The sequence below is a fragment of the Lonchura striata genome, chromosome 2, assembly GCF_050655825.1.
Source record: "Lonchura striata isolate lonStrDom1 chromosome 2, ASM5065582v1, whole genome shotgun sequence".
Classification (NCBI taxonomy): domain Eukaryota; kingdom Metazoa; phylum Chordata; class Aves; order Passeriformes; family Estrildidae; genus Lonchura; species Lonchura striata.
Genome location: NC_140704.1, coordinates 86,137,282 through 86,162,091, shown reverse-complemented (window position 1 = coordinate 86,162,091; position 24,810 = coordinate 86,137,282). Strand labels below are relative to the sequence as shown.

Genomic DNA, 24,810 nt, shown 5'->3' with positions numbered 1-24,810 from the left:
GATTGAGTTTGCAACTTCATCATTTCCTTAAATGTAAACAAATAAATATATCATGTTCCTTAGATGTAATTGTGATGAAGCCTTTACCAATATCAACCGACATATATGAAACTTATTTATCACTCTTATCTTGGAATTCAGAACAATAAGACAAGAAAATGTGAAACAAAAATCCAGAAGCTCTATATCTAAGCTTTGCTATTATGTGATATCAGCAAAGACCTATGAATGTCAGGGCCTGATTTTGATTATACAGTAATTATACTCATCTTATATAGAGGGTGCAAATAGGACTGTAATATGGAAATCTCTTTAGAATGGAGCCCCCCCAAAAAAATGGCAACTTGTTTAAAACTTGTTTCTGAGTATGTGGATGATTTTGTAACAGTCTAGGAATTGTTGGAGGCAGAGACTGACATTCAAATTTTTTGTTTTATATGTTGTAACTCTTTTTCCACAGAGCTTCAAAATTCACTTTTCATACCCTTTTCAGGAAAGAATCAAACTCAGACTTCTCATTCATAGCATGATACTTCAATATTGGAGTGGGAAAAAAGTGACAGAAAGGAATCATTATCATCATCAAGTCATAGAGAATACTGTAAGTCAAAAATTAAGTTCTGAGCATGAAGCCTTAATCAGGTAGAGATACTCTCTCATCTACAGGGCTGCCAGCTCTTAGATTAACAGAGCTGGGAGGGAACTCTCTTCTCCAACATTTCAAATCCCATCAAAGGCTTAGGAAATTATGAGTAAAAATGGTTTCCCCTTTCTTTTTTATTTTTTCTACTTTTCTGAAAGGAGTGAAATTGTTTACTTCATTTGCTTCATTGTGAAGATCTAGCATGTAATAATTTTTACCAACTAAAAATACTGCCCACAAATTTAAGAATTTTAGGTAGTGGGAAGAAGGGAACAGTAATAAAGGTCCTGGCACAATTCAGCCTGGTTTCCTTAGTTCAGGACTTTACCGTGACATAAGCAAGTGGTGAATTGTGAATTTGTAGGATGTATTAATATAGATAAAACTACATTCATCATACACTATAATTTTTTCACTTATTTCTCCCTCACCAATACATATTTTCAAGATTTATATGTAATTTTGAAACCATTTAAAAGATTAGCTGAATTTAAAAAAAAAGCATTGAGAATTCTTTCCTCAAATTTTGCAATATTTTTGCATTAATTATAGTATTTTAAATCCTTACATGAGTACTATCTGTCCTAGACAAATATAAGTGTAAGAAAATGGAGACATAATAGTTCAGAAAGTCAGGAAGATGCTCTTCCATGCAACAGTTACTGCTCTCAGTTCCTGATCTGAAAATAAATAACAGCATTGTTATTAAACAAGCTCTTTAAGATAAACCTTTATATTTTCTAATGTGTTGTGGGGGATTTTTTTGTGTTTTTTTTTTCTTATTCAGTTTGTCTGAGTAACCTGGAATACTGCCAATATGATTCAGAAGTTCCTGTTCTGCCATGTTTTTAATTATAGTTGGGGCTGTACAGGACCTATGCTGACTGAGGTACAAATTTTGTTAGTAGTAATTCAGAGAAGCCATTCATGCTTTACTGCTTTTGATGAATGAAACAAACCCAGGCTCATGCAATGATTGGTATTATTCAAAGTATGAGAAATGAGAATTAAATTAAACCACTAACTTAAACAGGTAAAATCATTCTTTACCTAAATGACCATTCACAACAAAATGGCTTTCAGGAAATCTAGATGAGCATGAGTTCTCCAAAGAAGAGCCTGATCCCAGCAGGACTAATAGTGATTCAGTTATGTCAGAGCTCCAAAATCCTTTGAGACATTTTTAATCAGTTCCCTTTACCTTCTGTATCCTTTACCTTAGGCAGTCACTCAGACAAACCTGGATGAAGCTGCTTCCCAGCACACAGTGCTGTGTGTCTAGTATCTGGTTTTGCACTCCCAACAAGGCTGTGCTACTGATTCTTACTAAAACTGTACAACACACTCAACTACCATGTACTTCAGTGCTTACACATCTACAAAACTACCCATTTACAACCCAGTATATGCTTTAGATATACCTATATGTATATGGATACCTTCTGTAACTTCAACAATAACTAGAAGTTAGACTCCACTGCCAGATTTTAATTGGTAAGTGTTAAAAGTAGCCTTTAAGAGCTAATATGCTTTTTTGAAGTTCAAAAAAAAGGTCTTCTGAGATGGTACAAACTCTCTAGCATTAAACCTCAAAGTTTCCTATCACAGAACAAGTGTATCACATCCTCATTTACCTTTAAAAACTCACATCCAGAAAAGCACTGCAATTTGTATTGGTTGTACTGTACACTTTAAAATCTACAGACATATGGTTTGTTAATTTTAATTAATAGAATTGAGCAAGCACGCATCCATTTAGGAAAAAACCTTTCTTTATGAACTTGTATAATCCCTTCACCACTTAAGAACACCAACAAACAAAACACAGAGCACTTAAATGTTTCTCCAAGGAAAATGCAGGGAAGGAATCAATTGGAATAGCTTTGTGTTCAAAATCATCTGTGAAGCATCAAAGTTATGTTTGTTGGCATCTGTGCTCCAGCTGCCAGAGTTTAGAGCTTTTTGCTTTCTTAATCATGTTCCTTATTCCAATGAGTAAGTACTTGGTTCTTTGCATTTACAGAGTTGGAAAGTTAATTCATCAGGGATTGCTCATACTCCCACAGCCTTTAAAGTCGTTTCCCCAAGAGAGCATGTCAAATTTGAAGCTTCAAAGGACTCCTTTTTTTACTGGATTTCATAAGCCACAACTTAAAAAAAATAAGCTAGATTTTTTTTTTTTTTTTAATATATACTCATTGAACTGTGTAGGAAGAAAAAGATGCTTAAAATTACAATTATCCAGCCAACAAACAAAAACCCCTTGCATTCAATTCATAATAAATATCTCTGATGGCAATGTTAAACTATTCTTTAACTGTTGGGAATCCATTTATGAGCAAGCACATATCTGTTTTAAAAAACACTCAGAATGACAAAAAGTCTGAGGCTGACTCAGTTTTCCCTGAAATCAGAGGAAGACTAAATTGACTTCCATGTGTTTTAGGTAAGGCACTGTTTTAGCAGTGACAATCAAGCACTAAAACCACTTTGTGTGTCATTTTGTGACTGCATACAAATTATAATAAGATTTTGAACAGCTACAGAAACCAAATGCTGTATTTTTTCCATAAATTTCAAAGATCATGGATTCTGAGTCCTCCTGTTTGACCACCCTTAGGGTTCAAGTGGAAGAGAAGGGGTATTTTGGGGGTTTTAAATATAATGTAACTGTTCAGTAGCTGTAAAAGTCCTCTGCAAGAACTCAGCTTTTACCCTTGACTAAGCAAACTAGGCCACTGGTTTAACTGCCCAAGGTTAAGGAATACAAATAAAATGACAAAAATACATATATATATATTTTTTTTTCCCAGAAAAGCATTAAAAGCATTTTCTTTGCTGAATTCTGCTGCCTTAAGAGGTGACTCTACTCAAGAGAGAAGTATTAGGGGGCTAGTCCCTGACCCCTCCTCTACAATACAAATGAGCAAAGAAGAGAGCTGGGTTCAGTACAACCATTAATGAGGGACCTGCAGAGGGATGTGGCCCAGCAGAGTTCTACAGGAGGAAAGTTCACCAGAGGCAGTGTTTTAGAGGTAGGGAGCAAATGCTTGCTGCCAATCAAGAAATCTGAGGAAGAGCAAAAAAAAATCAGAACTAAACAGCAGGGAGATAGCACTAACCTGCCAAAAGCTGAAGCTGGGTACAAAAACAGAATGGAGGGAAATAATAATGAATCTAGCATAATATATGTAAAAACATAATGAGGGAGGCCAGAAAAGAATTCAAGGAGGTACTTTGTGAGGTTTAAAGGCTAAGATGCAGTCCTGTTTTAAGGACGTTAGGGACAGAAAGATTGCTACAAAGCCTATAGGGCCAGTACACTGTGAAGGCATACAATGGGTATTTAGAAATGACAACACCACAGCAGGCTGTGCTCATTGAAGAGCTGATGGCACAAATAGATAAAAAGAGAAAAAGAAAAGTCACCAAAGAATGTAACTACAGAAGCAGAAATGAAAAAACTAGTACTAGTGACACACTGCTTCTTGCTAAATTAACCTTCATATCTGAAGCCTGGAAGATGCTAGATGTGACATCACTTTCAAAAGATACTTCAGGAAGTTCTGGGGAACTAAGAAAATGAGCATGACATCTGAATTGGGCAAATCAGGGAAATCAAAATAAAGCATGAAATTAGTGGGATATGAAATATGATCTGCTGGAGATCAAAATTATATGCTCTGCTTTTCTTTAAAAGGAAGCTACAAACCTATCAGAACCTCTGAAGGAGTCAACAAACTTATGGATACAGGTGGTAAGCTGATACTGTTTACTTTAAATTCAGAAAGACATTTCACAGTGTATCTTAAAGGAATTATTCCCTCTTAGGAGACCTGCAGCCACAAGCTAAACAAAAATCTATTATGCTTCCACAGATAATTAACTGCTTAAAAGATGGTAAATGGAAGAGAGGAATAAATGGTCGGTTTTTCCCAATGAATGGTGCTCGATGTGGTCTATGCTGTAAACCTGTGTTGCTAAACAGATTCAACAGCAGAGATGTACCTAAGGATGGCACTTATGCTAAAAAAACCAAACCAAAACAACAACAAAACAAAAAACCCCCAAAAAAAACAAAACAAAAAAACCCCCAAACTCTCTGGAGGGCATACTGCAGAGGGAAAAAAGGAAAGGGTGAGTGTAAAGTTAACACAGCACATGCTCTTTATCAGGCTGGGACTGCAGGGAGAATGCAGTTCTAAGAACTAAACTCATCAATAAATTTCCCCCAAATAATCAAAGGTACCTACCTCATAAAAGGCAAAAGATTAATAGTTCATTTTCATCTTTGTTTGCTGGACTATATTAGAAAAAGCTCTTCTGTAGCTTTAGAAAGGACAAACACTTTTGTAAAATCTTGCACTCTTGTAATTTAGGTTTTCCTTTCTTCTACACATTTCATGCTACCTGCCTCTCAGAACACATGAAATTCTGCTCGTACATATTTTTTCTTCCTATGAAGTTTACGGCAACATTAGTTAGTCTTCTTGGAACTATAACGAAAAGCCAGACTTAGCTTTACAAATAGAGCATCTCATATTCTTATATTTCTTCAATTTTACTTTGAAAACTAACCAGCAAATAAAACACCAGTCATTCTGAAAACAAAGGAAAGAAGTGAAAACATTTCCCTAACTAGCAATACCAAACACTGCATCTCTTATTTTTTTTTTCAAAATTACATTCATATGACTCCCAGCAAGATTTTTGATGGATTAATTCCTATAATCCAGCAGTTGCTTTTTTTTCTTGCATTCTGTGTAATGGATCATTTTTATACTTCATACAAAATTGCTGATGATAGATTTCACTGTTTCTCTAGTAGTCTTTTTAGCTCTACATTTCAGAAGAAGATAATACGCTCTGCTATTACTTCTTTTTCTAAGTATTCTAAAACTCTTTAACAAAATATTAATTTTGCCAAGCTATCTCACACAATATGTGCCTTGGGATTCTGGATCAGCTTTTCAGTAAGGGACAGGATACATAAATTAACTATTTTTAATAGGAAGCTTAGTGCCTTTGCAAAGAGGTTTATGTGTTCCTATGTGAAAACATACAGTATATTTCTAGTTCTGTGAACAACTTCCTGAAAATTTCAGAAACTTCTGAATTAATCTCTTCTCATGCTTTAAATATAGTAGCATATTTAATTTAAGCTTAAAGCAGAATTATGTATTTTCTAGGTAGAGTAACAGCCAGATATACTCTCTGGATTTCTGCTTGCTAATGTCATGCAAGGCTGTGAAAATACTTAGCTAAGTCAGGCAATGCCAAAAGATGTGGACCTAGAGACTAACTCTCATGTTTTTCATAGAGTTTACACTGAGGGGATGGGGGCAGAATAAACTCAGCTGTGAAAAATAAAATTTTTGCTAATAAGTGGCATATAGAACAGTAAATTGACAAAGTCACATACAGTGTCCGCACAAGCACCAACATGTATATGGCCTTTTACAAAGAATCCTGGAATATGCCACTACCTTAATAAATAATCTTCATGAACTAAAGATGGGGCTGCTTTTGAGCAACAGAGTAATATCACAGAAGAGTGTCGTGCTGAGCACTGCACAGATGTTGGCTGAGTAACAGTCTCAGATCTGATGGGGTGCCTGGCAGTCCAGCCTGTGTAACTGGCAAAGTATCTGCAATACCAAAGGTCAGCTCTGCTATTGTGGGTGGGAGGTTTTCCCACTTTCCCTTCTGAAGATTGATTTAAATTAAAAAGAGATTGAAGAGAATCAGTCTTTCCTCTAAATCAGATAGCTGAAAAAATACAGATATAGTCTACAACTGCATTTCTACATCTGGACCCTTTCCAACAAGGCAAAGCAAAAACTGCATTTTGGGACTGACTTATTTCTGGACCAATCCCAGTCTATGTAGGGGCATCACAAATTTCAAGTGATATTTAAATGAACACCTGTATCTTTACAAGTAGCTTGTTCCACTGATCTCTCATGCTAGAAATTGTTATCAGTTACATGGCTGGAGATTTTCATAACATAAACTGCTTTTATAACTTCTGCTTTCTGATGTTTCAGACAAAATAACAAGTACTGTTGAATTGGAAAAACTATGTTCTGGAAGTATTAATACTTTTATTTTCGTCTGCATTTCTCTAGCCAAAGGAAATATGCAGCACGATTCTGCTTTCAAGTAACAAAAGGGGTCTTGATAGGGTTACTGTGACACTTCATCCTGCCCTTCAACCTGCAAGGACAAATCACTGTGTATTCTGGTAAATGAGCTCAGTGTTTGCATGAGTTTATATTCTCAGACAAGAAGAATGCAATCCCATCTACTGGAGTGTTCAGATCTAAATATTATTATTTCAGAATGCTGCAATAGGCTGAGTCACATCACCCTGAAGATACAAAATAAGTTATAAATAAACACAACGAAAATGTATGTTTGCCTTTTTCAAGGCTTGTTAACATATTTGTTCAAGATAAATGTCAGAGGCTTTGAATAACTAAATGCCTTTTATTTGGTGGCTGCAGTATTAGTGCAGAAGCATTCTAAGTCAACAACTTAGTGTAAAGGGGAGAATGGGATGAAACAAGGAGGAAAAATAAAAGGAAGTTTTGATAACTCCATCAATAAATATTCAGAAGTTTTAAAAATTATTTCTCAACCTCATATAACTTGCATAAGAAAGGGTTGCTTGACGCTATTTTCAATGAAAATTAAAATCCTACTACAGCCAAATAAATTAAAAATTACTATGATGTCCTGAGACTAAGTAAAAATAAAAGCTGGCACATAAATATAATTAATTTGGATAGAGTTCCATTTAATTGCACTCAGATGGCTAAGGACTGCTGTCAGTCAGCTTAGGTAACAAATCACTCTAGCACTCTTCAAGAGTTGCTGCATTAGTAAGCTATAAATGGCAACAGAGCATATTACTTATTCAGGCTTCATCTATCCCTCAGTTTACTGAGGTCAAATTGAAGAACACTGAAACAAAACTCTGCTTTGTGTTAAGGTCTATATGGGAGCAGACTTTTTGGTATAAAATGTGTAAACACAACTACTGTGTTTGCACCATGCCATTTTAAGTACAGGTGACCAAACCTAGAAAGAATAAAATAAATCAGAGGGACAATTTGTAGCAAACTGATTCAACCCTCCCTTAAAAAGAAGAACATCGGAAATGCCATTCTAGATCAGGCATGTCTTCCCTGGTTATTGTCAAATGGCAGCACAGAAATAAGCAGAATGCACAAAGCACAGCTCTAAATCTGATTGTTAATATTCAGGAAAAATATTTAAAACTTTAAAATTTAATTTACTATGCTGACAAAAATCTAATTTTTTGTCTATTATAATTCTATTTCATCCTGATGTCCTGCACAATTTCAGTTGTGTGGAGTTTTGTTGGTTCTTAAGATTTAAGCCTCAACAATTTCTTGCAACAAATTTCATCATTTAACAATACCCTGAATAGAAATGAATTCTATTCACTAGCTTCATATTTCCTTAAAACTCAGTATACTACAGTATGTACACAGAAACCTCAATATTCCCTCTCTAAACCTGTCATTAATTTATGTATTAGTCCTTCATACAATAGAACCCTATGTATTCTGATCTACGAGAATCCCAATCTTTTCCCTTCCTTTGGAATACTTTCCTGAGCTCAGCCCACTTCCACCATGGGCTATATCCTTTAAGATCAGTAAGCACAGCCACAGAAAAATTTTATGTTAACTGCTCTATCAGGTTCTGAGGTAATTTTCAATGTTATGCTTCATGCACCCTTTTTTCCCATTTTGATTACAGTTGTACAAAGAAGGTTGCTACTGAACTGACTACAGTAAAATTAAGGTTTCTTCATACTTGAAAAAGACATATCTTTGTAATGGAAGAGACTTTGAAATCTGAAGATGAAATCATAATGAGCTTTCATGACTTCAGCCATTGACACAAAGCTGTCAGATAAATTCAGCTTCAAAATAAGCTCAGCTTTGAAGATAACAGCAGTTGGAGAAATCACATCTTTGCAGTATGCGAAACAAAAACTGTGATTTTATCCTGCTTCAGTCCAGACTGCTACAATAATCTCTTCTGAGATTAGTTTATATATGAATCCCTAGAGTACCTTTTTTTGTCTTCCTTGGGAATATCCTGCTGAAACTTCCTAAATGCTATAACTGAATCTAATTTTTTTTTACCACTGCACATTCTGGCTTATATCCAGAATCATAAACAATTCACACACCAGGGTCATTCTCCTGTCTTGTGTCTCGCTGTGCTTCAAGGTGAAAGAAGGAGCTTCTGTTGAGTTCATGATTGCAATTATGAAACAAAACTCTTGATTTCTATTACTTCAGTGCTGCGTCTCCCCCTCAAATCCATGGGAACAGATCCCCTGTGGACCCGGCCAGCTGGGCAGTGGGGCGAGGCGGGCAGAGGGAAGGAACTTCTCCTTGGATCCCGGGGGGCTTGGAGAAGCTCCCTCGTGAGTCCAAAGATGAGCTGGTCCCACAAGCAAAGGAAAGAGGTGCTCTCCCTCAGGATTAGTTCCAAAGTTTAATGAGGGCCTGGAGAGATCCCAGGCCACATCTGACTTTGAAGGACCTCCAGAGCAAGAGAGAGGGTCTCCCGGCCCAGAGCTGCCAGATATAGGGGGGGCGGGGAAAACCGAACGGCCAGTGGGGAAGGACATGGGAGCGGCTCTCTGGGGGCAAAGCCTCAGAGTGACTACTGAGGAGGGGGTCTGGGAGGAGTCCCAGCCAGGGTCCAGTTACCTGGTGATCCTGGGGAAAGGATCTGGACAAAGGGGAAGGGTCACCAGGTGATGGACACATCACCTGGGAGGAGGCAGGGGGATGGGTTGGGGTTTGATGGACATGCAGGTTCTGATGGGAAAGCTGGGATGAACCAAACAGGTACAAAGAGGGGATATGGAGGGACAAACCATTATGAGGGGATATACAGTGCAAACACAACTCTACACTTCAGCCCTCAAAGTCATCTAGTGCCTCCTATATTACATGCATATCAACTTTTGTATTGCTGATGCCCCAAAAGTTCACCAGAAAATATAATCCAATTTTTTCTTCCAAAATGACTAAAAGCACTTCTAAGTAAAATCTGTCTAAACACATTCCTTTAGCAGATCTAGAATAGCCTTCCAATAAACTGATGTTTTTCCTTCTAGGACAAACCACTAGAATGTCCAGTGGGTAAAGATGGATAAAGCTAACATCAATGTAACAGAGATACATAAACTAATATAACTAATAATAACTCTATGTAACCCCTCTATCATAAATTTAATATCATTTATTTTGAAGTTGCTCCATTTTGATTGTCAGAAACCCCTTTTATCTTCTTGAAGAACAATTTCAGAAAGATATGAAGAGGTCTATATTAGTAATACCCTAAGGGATTGCACTGCACTTTCCGTTTACATCAGAATTATGTTTTACCCTGGAGCTGTTCAGCAATTTGAAAATCAGAGATCAGGTGAAGCCCGTCTTTACCTCCAGCAATTTTTAATCTTCCATAAATTTGGATTAGAGGTTTACTATCTATTTTCTTTTTAAAAACAAAATATAAGAAAACATACCCTATATTAAATTAAGTTTTAGTTGTTCCAAAAGGTCCAGGATACTTCAGAACAGAATTTTTTTAATGTCAATTCTGATTTCATGGAAATACTACTTATGTACCAAATAAAGCTACACAACCCATACAAAAAAATCCACAAGCACTGGAAATAATGAAGTCTGATTTCTTGTAAGTTTATATACGAAGTCTTTTAAGTTGATCCATTTGATACTCTCACATTTCCCCTTCCCATACTCCTGCCTGTAGTATTTAGCAGTCCAACTGCTGTAAATTAAGAGATGCAGTATCTGGTCCCAAACAACACATGTGCTGATAAGTACACTCATTGACCAGCACCTGACACCACTTGGACCGAGCAATGGACTCAGCTGCAAATCTGTCTCTCAGTGTAGAAACAAATTTAGTTTTTTCCCCTCTACTGGGCCCCTGTTTTTCATGCAACTTGTCCCAATTCCTTGTTGTCATCTAAGACCATTCTCCCATCAAATGTACTTGTAATGGGGCAGTGTGTGCCTTACTTATGAGCAGAAGAGTAAGAATACCTGACAGAACACAACATGATCCTGTAAGCTCTGTTACTTGATAAAACTAAACTAGAACTATGCCGTTTCTTTGTTCTGGTTTTTAGTCTTCAGTGACAGTTACGTATTACTTTCCAGAGATAACTGAATGTTCTAGGTCCACAACAATGAAAAAAACTCAGGCTACATGAAACACAAGTCCTTAGGAAATATCCTTGAGTTCTGCTCATTCAATCAATTTAAAATTAGTGCAGTACAAAACTTTGGCACCCAAGCTTCTTTTTTCCTATTTTTCTCCTTTTTCATTCACATCCAAAACTTACCCAGTCAAAGAAAAGTAGAAGTTCACCTCTCTTAACAGCGAGTCCTTGAGCACTGTGCCTGCTGGGTGCAGACTGAAGGGGATTTCAGGCACTTTTTTGGTGGTTATCAGAGGCAACAATGACCACAGCTCAAACACAGGGCCACACAGAGCCTGGGGGACAGTATTAAATCTAACTAACAATCATGGAAACTACATCTATAGCACGAGGACCGCTAAAAACTGCAATGAATGGTGAGACCTGAGACAGGACACACTCTAATGTCCCTGGTGTTTTAGGAAACAGTGGGGCAAATTCTGGCTGAAGGAAATCTGGTGTCCTGTCTCAGTACAACTCCCTTACTGGATGAAGGCACTTGGCTGTCACTTGACTTCAAGGCGTGACAACTGGCTGTTGCCTTCACCCAATGCCCTGAGAAAGCTCATGCACCGTTACACTAACATTTATTTCCTATGGTTTTTTTTTAATAAGATTTGGACTTCTGAATCAAACATTCATCATCTGTATGACAGATACACATATGCCTAATACAAAGTTCTTGTGGCATTGGTCCATGAAAGAAGTTATTTTACATGACCTGCAAGTCCCTGAAAGAGCTTGCTACAGGAATCTAGAACAGGACTACAGTCAGTGTCAGTCATCACAGGCTAAACTGAATAGTTTGAAGTAGAGTAGAGATAATTTCTTAGCAGCTAAAAATGTATTTCACAGCTTTTAGTACTTTAAAAATTACATTTCTTAAGAAAGGGATGCTTCACACTATTCCAAGCAAGAAGGCAAACACCTTACAGTTTAGCATCTTTTTCAAAATTAAATAAATGAAACAGCAAAGTTATTGCTAGATGTGTGCCCAAATACCACCTTAAACAGCTCACATTTGGGTATACATGGACATCAGCTCAAACAGTTCATATTTCACATTTACCTTGACCATGAATGCCAAGCTGGTAACTTACTTTACTGACCAAGGTAAGCAGATATGTACCATTGATCAAAATGTTTAAGCATTTTCTGAAACTATTTCTTATGATTTTGGTTTTATTCTTTTTGGTTTTACCTTCTTTAAGTAACTTGTTATTGCTTAAAATTGCACTAGAATGTGCAGTATCAAAAGACTTTGTTAAACTTCCAAAACATAAAACCAGTTAATAACCAAAGGAGTTCATATTTCAGAAGAAAAAAGGATTGAAAAAGGAAATGAGCATAAAGAAGACAAATATCATATAATACATCATGCTTGTGAGATTGTTTTCTGTTTATGTAATAGATTATTTTTCTTAAGTCAAATGGAAACTTTAAAAAGAACTACAAAAAAAAAATAATAACAATTTTATTTTCTGGTCAGTTTTCTGGACTATAAATTTTCAAACTTATTTTCTGGAACGGCAAGTAAAAAAAGGCAGACTGTTCTCTCTGATGGACAAAGTAAAAGTACTTCTGAAAACCTTCCATCTTCAAATTCTCTTTAAAAATTGATGAAAGAAAAAAAATATTTTATTTTCTTTTTTTATACTCTTTCACTACAAAAACTGTAGAATACAAATACACTTCCTGAGAACAAATTTTGTGTTCATAACAATTCCAGAACATTGAAACAATAATTCTAATAATTAAAAAAAAAAAAGAAAAGAAAAAACAACAAAACCAGAAGACCAAACAAACTCCCAAAATAGATATTATTTTCTAAGAAACAGATAAAATTCCTCCTTTCTTTTTTTTTTTGTTTGTTTTCATTCCACAGCAAAACTCAGCATGCTTTTTTCTGGTATGTCGAAAGTATATGCCATTTAGCAGGCTCCCAGTACAAAAATGAGGATTAATGTATATGTTAGTATGACTGAAATGAGAACACAGACAAATATACACATAAAGCATGCCAGCCAACTTGAGCCTCAAACTAAATTCCTCATTCTATTAATAATTTTTTTTTAAAAGTTATTCTTTTATTACTGGCCTGAGACAAATTCAAGTGAGATTATGCTTCTCAAGGGAAAAGAAGCATTTTCTAAAGGAAACATACAGCTTATCTGAGTATGGTGTAAAATCTGAAGATGATTGCCCTCTGAGGCACATTAGCACAGTCCACAGAATTCCAGTTTTCTTCTCGAGTGCCTGTATCACCTGCATACATGAAATTAATACCTGCTGTGATCTGCTTAAGCTTTCTTATGCCAGATTTTAGCTGCTCTAAAATTTGTTTGTCATGGTTCTATCTCTTATTAGACAATTTTAAGCACTCTTTAGTAGCTTTGATTAACTTAAAGACTTTGACAAGTCCTGATGACTCCAGATTTTGATTTCAAACTTCATCTTTTTGACCTTTGTGAGTCTCTGTGGTTTAATTCTCCTGTATCATATTGATTTATGGTTTTCTATATTCAGTGAAAATGCCTTCAGTCCTAATAATCTGGCCATCCATTTTCATGTATTGAGGGAACTTAAGCAACAGATGCATCTTTAAGGTACCATCACAGTTTTCTCTCTGTGGAATATTTATATGCATCAGAAGATTTATCATTATTATTTTATAAAATAAGTTGTAAATAACAGTAGAAAACTCTACTGACTCCTGATAAAAATATTCAAGTGGCTTGGCTGATATCTGCTGTAAGACAGATAAAGTCAAGGAACCAACTGATGAGAAACATTCAAAAAGACAAGCATAGGCAGTAGCTGCCTGCTGTGATATTGCAGCCTAGGAGTAAAACAATCAAACTAAAAGGAAGAAATATTGTTCATTAAAAATTGTGTGGTATAAATAATCAGGTGGACACAGACAATAGTTATTAATACGATAAAAGCTGAAAAATAAGGACAGGAAAATAGTTTAGGATTGGCTATACTGCAGTCTCACAGCCAGGTTGCAGATTGGAAAACAGAAGAGACAGGTTCTCCTAAGAAATTAAATCTAGTCCCCTGATACTGCTGGCAAACACACTGTAATACTCTCTTTCTTAATCTTATAAAAACAGTTGCTGTTGTTTTTTTCCCCTGATTCCCTAAAAACCAAGTTCTAAAAACAAAGAACTAGCCCAGTTGAAAGGGGTCCCAAGACAGTATTTGATCCATCCTACACCTCTGATGCATCAAAAATTTCTTTTCATTTCAAGGCAAAATTAAGCCCAGCATAGTTACCGTCTTCTTAAATAAATTTTCCAGTCCTCTACCCTTTTTTCTTCTCCTCTCCACAGGCCACAGACACAGAACTATTCAGCTGCAACTCATGCTGCTCAAATGTTGTGAAGGTTTCACAGAGTTCATCCTCACTGAAGAAGGTAAACCAGAAACCTGGAGAGTCTCTTTATAGTTCAAAGCTATCGTTTAATGGTTGAGAGAACCAGGCACGTTAAGTCCCTGAGTCTACTCCCAAATATGCCTTTAATTCACATAGTAAATGTTTGGCTCATAGCATCTTTTACTCCAGACAAAACAAACAGTAGATAGTATAGATGACCATCATTTTCACTGCAACACTTCCCAAGATTTTTTAGATTCTCAAGTACTCAGAGATATTCAGGAAAAAAGTTTTTTGAAAGAAACTAAATTCACTGAATATCTTGCACAACTTAAGCTGAGTATCAGTATAACCAGTAAAGAATGGAAAACAGTAGTAAGAAGACACATTAAGTTCTCCTTTATTCACATTCGTAAAAATTTGTAATTCTGTTTGGAAAAATACATACTTGCTACAATAAAACCAAAAATTTCGTTGAAGCAGAAGAACACTGAACAACTTTCATATTTGTGCTCCTCATTCTTAAGACTTTAATAATATAAATATTTAAACCATTCAACAATTACAAGAAGGCAGAAAAATATTTCTAATTTCATTTTCTTAGATAATGAAACAAACTCTGAGAAGAAATTAAGTACTTTTTCTCCAGTTTCACTTAGTGACTATGCCCTGTTATTGCTGCAAAGCCCCTGAGTCAAGACAGGTAACTCAAGGGTTCAAATTCAGTGAAACTTAAACAGAGCACAGACTTTATACCACAGTCCTGTGTCTTGCAAGAACATCAGGGTGTATAGAGGATTTCTACACTGGATGGGTTTCCATTGGTGCCTAAGTTTTAGCAAGACAACTATGTACTCCAAAGCTTGAAACCATCAACAAAATACTTTTCTAATTAATAAAACACCTCCAGAACATTTCTACAGCTGAACTGGTAACTATTCTGTGATGCAGCAGAGTATGTGCTAAGAGTGTTAATAAATTACAAACCCCAGTACCATTAATCTCAAATTAGTTATAATAAGAAATTCTTACACTAAAGGTTTTCCTACTTTCCTCATGGAATTTTCCAAGAAAATTAGACCCACATATTTTTGATTTAAGACCATAAGGAGATTCTCTGCAAAATAAAATGCTGATATATTTCAAAAACATGATTATAGGATAAATAGGAACAAGTGAGGGAGAAAACCTTCACATTGTGCTATATTCAGTGCAAGTCAGGAAGGTTTAACAGTAGATCTCAATCATATGTCTGCTTTTTTGGTGAACCATCAGAACAGAAAAATATTTTTGAAAACTTGATAGAATTCTAAGTTATTGGGTTAATTCTTAAAGTTTAACTGAAATAAAAGAACAAGCCCCTTGGATGTTTTTAATCTACTCAAAATGCAGTTCTGTCATCAGAATAAATTTTAAAAAGAGAACAAATCCTGGGAAAATGCACAAAACCTTCAAATTATCCTTCAAAGGTAATAAATTATCCTTTCCTTAGTATTGAATTACTGCCAATCTAACAAACAGACCACAGATTATGACAAAACTCAGAATTAGGCCTCTCTGAAATTAAGACATGTAAAAACTGGTTTAATAGTAAAAAAAAAATTCTACCTCTTTGCCTACCCACTCCTATTTGTTTGGATATAAGAAAAATCCTCTACATGTTTTCCCATATGTTTCTCTTAATAAACTGGGTATCAATAAAGCACTTCTATGCATTCAAATAATCCCAGTGTAAATTCAAAGCCTGACAGCTGTGAGGCTGCTGCTGTGCCAAGATCACTAATACTATCCAATTTCACCCCAGCACTTTCCTGATGCTTTCATGCATTCACTGATTGGCTCCTTATGTATTTAGATGTGAAACCTAGCTTTTTCTCTGCTGAACATGGTACACTGGAGTCCTGGGCTCTAGCTAGGGTTCCTATGCACTCTGATGATAAAAATAAAACACCCACCATAAACCTGCAACGACACATCTACATCTGCACCAACCTTGCCTCAAGAAGCTTAAATTCTCGATGATACTGTGAAAAAGCTGAATTATATATATTTCTCATTGATACATTTTGTGGATTTCAGCAAACACAAGCAACACAGAGACAAAAACAGTCTGGTGACTACTCAAGTTAGGGGTACAGCTTATAGACATACATAGATGCTTTCTGGGCATAGAGCATTAGTGTTAGGACAGGTGGAAATGGCTTCAAGTTTTGGCAGAAGAGGTTTACATTGGATATTAGGAAAAATTTCTGCAGTGAAAGGTTTGTCAGGCACTGAAACAGACTGCCCAGAGAAGTGGCAGAGTCACCATCCCTGAAGGTATTTAAAACATAGATGAGTCACCGGGGAATATGGTTCAATGGAGGAGTTGTCAGAGCTGTGTTAATGGTTGGACCTGATAACCTTAGAGGTCCTTTCAAACTTAAATGATTTTATGACTCTATGACATAGAGACATCTGTGGCATATGATCACAGATATATGAATGAAAAGAAAGCTAAAAGTTTCTTACCACGCTGCAGCCAGGACAGTCAGGGCCATTTTCACATGTCCTGCGCCGTGCCTGGATCCCTCCTCCACATTGAGCTGTGCAGCGCTCCCATGGCCCCCAGCCTGTCCAAAACACATGAGGGGGGCACAACAAATGCTCATTGCAGTACCTGTGAGAAGAGAAATAACAGGCAAAGAATCTATTTATTATGAAGACAAGACCTCCCACAAAACCTCCCTTATTTGCATAATTCACATAGATATTTGTACAGGGAAATATTTTATACAAAGGGCCTCTCCCTACCCATTAAGCACTGCACAGAGTGTCTAAACATTTGAGTGGGGATTTTTAGGTTGCAGTTGTGTGGGTGGAGCATTTGTTTGCTTATTCAGTGACTTCAGACTATTCCATGCAATGCATGCAATTGTACTGCAGTCACATAAGCAAGACTGCAAACTTCTTTATTAAAACCAGTTGTGGCTATGCCTCTGTGGCAGTCAACCAAACAGAAGGTAAACATTCATGCAGGCAGTCTTTTATCAGTCTTCAGCTAAGAACTGATTAGGATTTATCTCTCTCATCTTCAGATAGCTACACTTGCTTCTTGCTTTTCATAGCATTTCTGCTCCTATAGACAACATAGAAGTCAAACATTGATTCTAGGCATAAAGAACTGCACTTTTTAATAATATTACTACTTTATCTTTTAAAGAGTGTTTTTAGCTATTATAATCTTTGAAAGATCTTCATGTAAGCTGCAAACTGATTCAAAGGCCTAGTACGTTCTTGAGGGAAGTACTATTGAGTTGTCATTATTGGGACAATACATTCAGAAGAAATGTGGGAAGGTCCCAGCTTCAGCTGAGTTTTTTCAATTTTTGTAGAAATCTTAGATTCCTGATTTTTTGAGTGTGCCATCCAATAATTCTAGCCATAGCATATGCTGCTTTTTAAAGATCCTCTTCACAGGTCCAAAGGATTTCGGCCATCAGCTAGGGTGACTAGGGATCTCTAAGAGACCAAGCTCTTACATCAAACAAACACACAGCACAGTCAGGAAACACAACACTGAAGAAATTCTCTGATATTTTATGGATGCATCCGGGTAGCACTTGTTACAATATTGACTGTCCTGAATGAACAAATCAATCTGATAAAGTATTTCCTCAAAATTTCATTCAAAATCCAATGTCTTCTTGCCCTTTCAAGAAGTTTTCATCTCTTGGCACTCTTCTACAGTGAAAACTGACTCTAATACTCCAGTTATTTATTTTCTACAAAATAGAAATGACATTATGAACAGTTGTCATTTTCAACAAGAATACAACAGGTTTTTTTGCTTGTATTCAGAAAGCTGCGGTGGTGTGTTTTTCTTTCATTTAATATTTGTTTAATATCTGTTTCCCCCCCCCAACCCCCCAATCTCCTCCTCTCCCCAGTGTCAGTCTTCCCTAGCTCTCCCCTAGCCCCCTCCTCAACTTCCAGACCTTTCCCTGTCTATTTAGTGAGGCTCAACACTCTATTGATCCATTTCTACTATTCCACTCCCCTGTTTCCCCTGATAGGTTTGTAATATGTTAGTTCTGCCCTAAACTCCTCCCCTGCTATTCCCTTAGTGGTTACTGTTCCTACACCCGTCCTCCTGAGTTCTGTATAAAACCTCTGCTCCCGCCCCCGAGGGAGTCTTGGGGCTCAGTGAATAAAACCATCCCGTTCACCCCCAAGTCCCGTGTCGCCTTCGTCTGTCCCCGCGCGCCACGAACTGAACTGCAGAGCTTGCAGGGGGAAGCGGCCGCCCATTCTCTTCCCTTACCGCCCAGCATGGCACGGCTCGGAGTGCCGCGGCGAGAGGAGCGCATGCCGCGCCACAACAGAAAGCCCCAATAACTGCAATCTATAATTTTTCATTATCCTTCATTATAAGAAATTCAAACATTTGGAACTCTGTGGGGGGCAAAATAATAGTGTTGGTGGTGTAAGTAACATTCAAAAGTAGATTTATTGCATATTCTATAGCCTAAATGTAAACTTTGTCCCTAGGTCTGGTCAACTCCATCAAAATCTAAAGACTGGCAGTGGGGTTTATAGGGGAGTGACATTTAGTTTTCTGCTTCTGTAGAGTTAAGAAAATTATTCACAGCTTGTCTTGACTTTTCCTCTGGAAATGGAGGAAAAAATACACAACCTCAATATTTATGAACCTGGTGTCAGAATTCTTCAGTGTGTGATTTGGGTAAACACATTATATTAAAGACACACAGGAATGTTCTGTGCCTGGATATTCTTTCCCTGGAACTCCATTCTGTACACATTCTTTGTGACATGCAGTCATTTATGTGAATGTGTGATAGTTTCTTCTAGATCATTTGTTGAGCATGTATAGTCAATAAAATATAGATGTAACATCAGCATTTATTTAGTCAAATTAGCACAAACTTTGCATAATTTCAGTTCTTAATGAAGATGTGTTAATTTGGGAGACACCAAGGCTGAAGCAAATCTGCCATGAAGTTGAGAATTTCCAACATTCAGCCATGCAGAAGTAAAAATTAAGGAACTTGTCTTGCCTTAAAATAAATGTATCTACAGTTTAGCTATCTAAAAATGAAGTAGTCATCTAACTTGAGCAACAGCTCATGGAACGAAACAGCCCAGTTAAAAATATGATTTATGTCACCCTAAAGAAAAGGTCATATAAATACACCCTCAATGTACAGATTGATTTTCTTGGACTATAAATGCTACATGGGAGAGAGACATCTAAGCAGCCATTAAAGACAATGGAAATCTTGTCAATACAAACTAGGGAGACTAGAATGATTGATTTGAAGAAGATACGGAATATAAAGCAGCAGGACACAAATTACTGTTCTCCACAGCCTGTATTGACTAAATTTCTAGAGACCACAGTGGAAGATCAGACACCTGACTCACACATAAACATTCACACTCGTGAACCCTTGAAGTTAGGTATGACAGATCTCACTTCGAGGACAGTCACACCACTATGCAGTGGCTCTTTTAGTGTCTATGTACCTGACCCCCACTCTCTCATTTCAGCAGGAGACAGAAAAGAAACCTAATAACAGTGACCCTTCACAGTAAGCACTTCAAAGGGCTGGCAATTCTATTATCCAACACTAATTAAAGATGCAGCTGAAAAAAAAGCCCTAAAATCTCTATGCAAACTACTTTAATTTTAGAAACAGTTTTAATTTAAGAAACAGTTTTGTTTCCTTTTTAAATAGTCAACATTGTCAATTTTTCCTTTTTTTCAGGAAAAAACAAAACAAAACAAAACAAAACAAAACAAAAAAAAAAAAAAAAAAAAAGAGAACAAACCAAAAGCGAACACAGCATACAAGTAGAATCTTATTTTCATTTCAGCCAGCCAGCCTCTGAAAACATCAGGTATGTTTTCACAGCTTAGAGACATCCCTGCAATTGATCTTTGAGAACTGTGCTACAGTATGGGGCTTTGAGCCAAGTTTCATTATATCTGTTCTTGGATGCATTTCAAGTCACTCAGCAACCCTTTTTCCCTTTTGCTCTTTCTTTCCCTCTTAATTTTGTTCTCAGGACCCACAGGGCTAACGGTTTATAGTAATTCAACAAAACATTCAATACAAGAAACTTGAATCTGTGAAACCACTGCCCTCTCCCCTAACCTAACAGCAGGGAGGTCAGAATGGAGAACAGCCTAGAGAAATGTGGGTTTTGTACAGTGACCCTTCACATTTCCCTTGAAGTGAACCTGAGTTCAATGCCTTAATAAAGGAATTGTCACACTGGGGGAAGGGTGAACATCCTCTGTCCAGTTGTGTCCACAGCTATTAGTGCCTACAGCAAATTTTACAACTACAGTTTCTGTGCAACTGGCATTACTATTATTGTTTCTAGAAACATCTCAACCTTTAGTAAGACATCCATTTATTCCATTTATTTTATTCCATTTTATTCCATTTATTTCAGCACTGCTATCCAGCAGTGAGTACTATGGGCTAAATGCAAGACACTTACAAGTATGCCCTTTTTTATTCCACAGAGACATGTAATTTAAAGAAATATTTTGTAATTTTGCACTATGTTACACTACTACATTTTCTTAAACATGTGTTTAAGAAAAACAAACTAAGCTTCATCCCTGTGTATCCTTTCCTGAGCAATGTACTGTTCTGTGATTACCAGCTGGTGATTGATGATTGGTGATTCACTAGGATGCACAGACATCCCATCCCAAGGCTGATGGGAATGCCATCTTGGGCATTCCTTTAACTGAAGGCAGGCACATGACATGCACATGCCCTACTGGATTAAGATTGTTACACTGACAGAAATACCCATTTCTGGGGGTGGAAGGTGGCATGTGGTCCCAGGTGCTTCTGTGGAAGAGGGGGAGCAGAGAAAGCAAGGAGGTGGGAACAGACTTCCCAGGAGACAAGACATCCATGGGAGTACAAGCAAGCCTAAAGCCTTGTGGTGTTTAAGCTACTCAGCTGAAGTGGATTGGGCTTGCTCACACTACTCAGAAAAAAGCAGTGCTACACAGAGCAGGCACTTGACTCTCAGCTGCTCCTCTTTTTCATGGAAACAAGCCCAAAAGCTGAATGTTTGCTGAGAACTATGTACAAAATAATAAAACAATATGTCCTGCTTCTAATCATTTTATACACGCCAAAATATCCAGGGCTTTCAAACATTTACTCCTTGTCTGCAGCCAATTTACTTTTCTAATTGCCATGTTTTTTTTTTTCCTATTCTTTCCTGTGTAATAAAAGATAAGTGCATCCACTGAAAGCATGGGATTCACATTTTAATGTCCCTCTTTTCTGCACAGATAGTAGGGGGACCAGTGGGTCTAATGAGGCCTTATCTCCAGCATCTTCCACAGAAAGGACAAACATTCTCACCCCATGATAAAGTCAAGACAGGATACTACAGACTATAAACTAAGATCTAGAGAATTTCCAGGAGCTTCAATGAGTATTTCTTACACAGGAAAAATCAGAAAAATTAAGCTGCTAAGGAATTGATCATGATGTCCTCCATCTGGAATCTTAAGTACAAAATTAAAATCTGATTACAAAATTTTGTTGCAATGTTATTTTTACTCCCTCTCCATACTCTGTCTACATGCACATCAGCTGCACTTTTGACCTACTTCTACAAGGGGAATTTGCTTTGTAATATAAGTATTTGCTGTTATCTCTCAACTGCTTTCCATCCCCCCACCCCCTTCTGAAGCACCTCTTTAGCAGTAGAGCATGAAACAGTTTAACCTATCCTCAACACTTTAAATTGGCAAATATTGCCATTGATTTCAAGGGAATGGCTAGCAAGCACAGAGCTGCCTGATACATTAGCCATGATAGGATCATGGCTTTTATGAGGTAAAACAAATATATCCTAGACAAACATTTAGCTCTTAACACATGAACAAATACTCTCAAGTTGAATATGGATCCACATCTGAAAGTAAATTCACCTCAGATATATGCTGCCTTTTTTTGTTTGCTTTCTATGGAGTAATGTACTGCATTTCTACTGAAATCACTGTTTGTTGAAAAGCTCTTTCAAAGTTTGACACGTAGATGGCTGTGGAAACTGAATCCTATATTTATACCTCCTGAACATGTGAAGGTGATTAGAGTACGCACATTTACAAAGACAAATACACTCAATGTGTAAACCAACTAATTCAAATTTTTACTAATGCAAAATATATTTTGATTTTACATACGAGCTGGGTCATCAAAAAAGTAAACTGTTAGGCTATTTATAAACATTGGTTGATTTAAATATGAAAATCTGAGAAGTTGCTTCTTGGCACTTTGGATACAAAAACAGTAAATGTTTCTCAGGAGTTACTGCACATGTAATATTTGTTCAGCCTGCCTAAATGTTATGGGCTCAAAGGAACTGTTTCCATTTGGCGCTCATGTAACTCAATAAGAGTGAAACAGTGAAATAATACTACTTTAAATGCTGGTAATCCATTGCCCTTGGAGCCCAAAACTCTCTACAAGCTGGTAGAGCCATGAGGACACTCATAAAACTCTAATGGCGCAACCAGCCTCCCCTGGGTCCTCCACCCACACCAATGGGCCAAGGACCTCTATTAAACCTGATCCTAACCCTAGCCTGTGGTTTAACTTCCTACCTGGACTTCAGACTTCATTGTCGTGATGTCACTAGGATCTAGACTCTTGGTTGGATCTGGTCACAATCTCCAGGCTTGCCCTGCTCCCCTCCTGCGGGTGATGGGATAGGCTCTGACTGGCAAATATCCCAGGACCTTCTGCTTTTTACAGTTTTGAAAAGATTTATCCAAGTACTTGGCTTAACACTGACAAAAATCCTGGCAAATAACTGATTCCTCATTCCTCTAGCTGCTTTACAAATTATTTGTCAGGATTTCCTAACTTACCACACCCTCTGGAAAAAAATTAAAGGCACTTAAAACAATAAAAGTGTCAGGACATAACATGGATAACAAACAAAACCAAGGAAGAGGCAGGAAAGTCAAATGTGAGTAAGCTATGAATGAGAAAGGTGAAGGGCTATTGGGAGTGAAGGGTCTTTCAAACAGACAGGAAACAGTGAAAAAAAAACTCTGAGAGAAAAAGGCATCCTGCAGTAAACTCACAGGCACATTTATCCCAGATTGCTGCTGAACTGGATGGAGATAGAAAGGACAAATAAGCTGCAGGCTAAAAAAGCAAAGCAACATATACTTATTGCTCTTTCAGAACTGTTGCATACCAAAATTCAAACCTTCTGCTATTATTTCAAGTCATCATAAGTCATTTTCCAGGTTGTAACTGCTTTTACAGTGCACTCATTTTCTTAATGCATATAATTAAGAAAGTATTTCCCATGGTTTTCTTTATTTCTGTGAAACTTCTCATCAAACGTTTATTTCATGTTAAACTAAAATGAATAATTGCTATTGCCATTGATACTCCACCATCACAAAGTCTCTCCAAATATAACTATTTTTTTTTATGTTTAGTCTCATTGTGTCCTGCCCTGGACTGACCTCTCAGTTCAGGAAAATCAATAACTGTTATTCGTACTGGGACAAAGCTAAATAACAGCAGATATGATCTGTGTTTGATGGTGATGGCTTTCTGGTTGGGAAACCTATTTTCAGAAAGCAATTTACAAAATAACAAAATCCTATCCTCCAGAATGAAATGGTAACTATTCATGGCCTTGAAACCATGTTCACACATTCTGTGATACTGATCCTTTACATTTAAAAGCTAGAAAGACCAGGTCCCTGGTGATCTGTTAGTACGTAAATGTGTAATGCAAACTTGCTTCAATTAATCTCTTAATCTGAAGAAATGCTAGAGTTGGCATTTAATTAAATGCCTCACTGAAACTCTGCATAAAGGTTACTGACTTGAGTTTACGTCCAAGAGCAGTATAGGATACTACATCATCCATACAGAAATACTGAAGTAAGCTGTAAGTGCATATTGGGAGGAAGCATATCCACATACATCTCTTGGAATGGATGGGTACAGGCCTCCAAATTTTCACACTAATGCTTGTCTTCTGCTATCTAGCTTTCTGGTATGCCTCTGGAAACAACATAATGCATGCAAGAGTTGAAGTTTATCTGAATATATTATATCTTGATTAAAAGACATATTTAATTCTTGTTAAAACTCCAAACACAAAAATTAGAGATGCATGTAAGGTCTACATAAATTAGAGATGTAATTAGGGTGCACGTAAAATAAAATGAAAGGTCTGAACTTGACATTCTGAGCTAGTGACAAAATACTTATTCTGGTGCCAAAACAGTGCATGGTGATATCAAAATCTGAGCTAACTTGATCTGCTCAGGGGTTAAAAAATATATACAATTAAAAAATAACTACCAAGCTTGAAACTCTACTAAGGATATTTGACTTTAAGGTGTATTATATGTATTGAATAGAAAACAAAGCCCTTGAAACTTCCTTCCATGTTATAGAAATGCATTTACAACAGAAAAAAAAT

The 24,810-nt window shown here is 36.9% G+C and overlaps 1 protein-coding gene across 11 annotated transcripts in view; it reads right to left on the bottom strand.

The window, feature by feature from the left end:
- Positions 1 to 24,810, bottom strand: part of SEMA5A (semaphorin 5A) — a 312,223-nt gene that overhangs the window by 47,762 nt on the left and 239,651 nt on the right. For all 11 annotated transcript variants that reach the window (XM_021546911.3, XM_021546907.3, XM_085573625.1 and 8 more), the window contains one exon: positions 16,819 to 16,966. In XM_021546911.3, the coding sequence (XP_021402586.1) occupies positions 16,819 to 16,966 (148 nt within the window). The remainder of the gene's footprint in view (positions 1 to 16,818; positions 16,967 to 24,810) is intronic.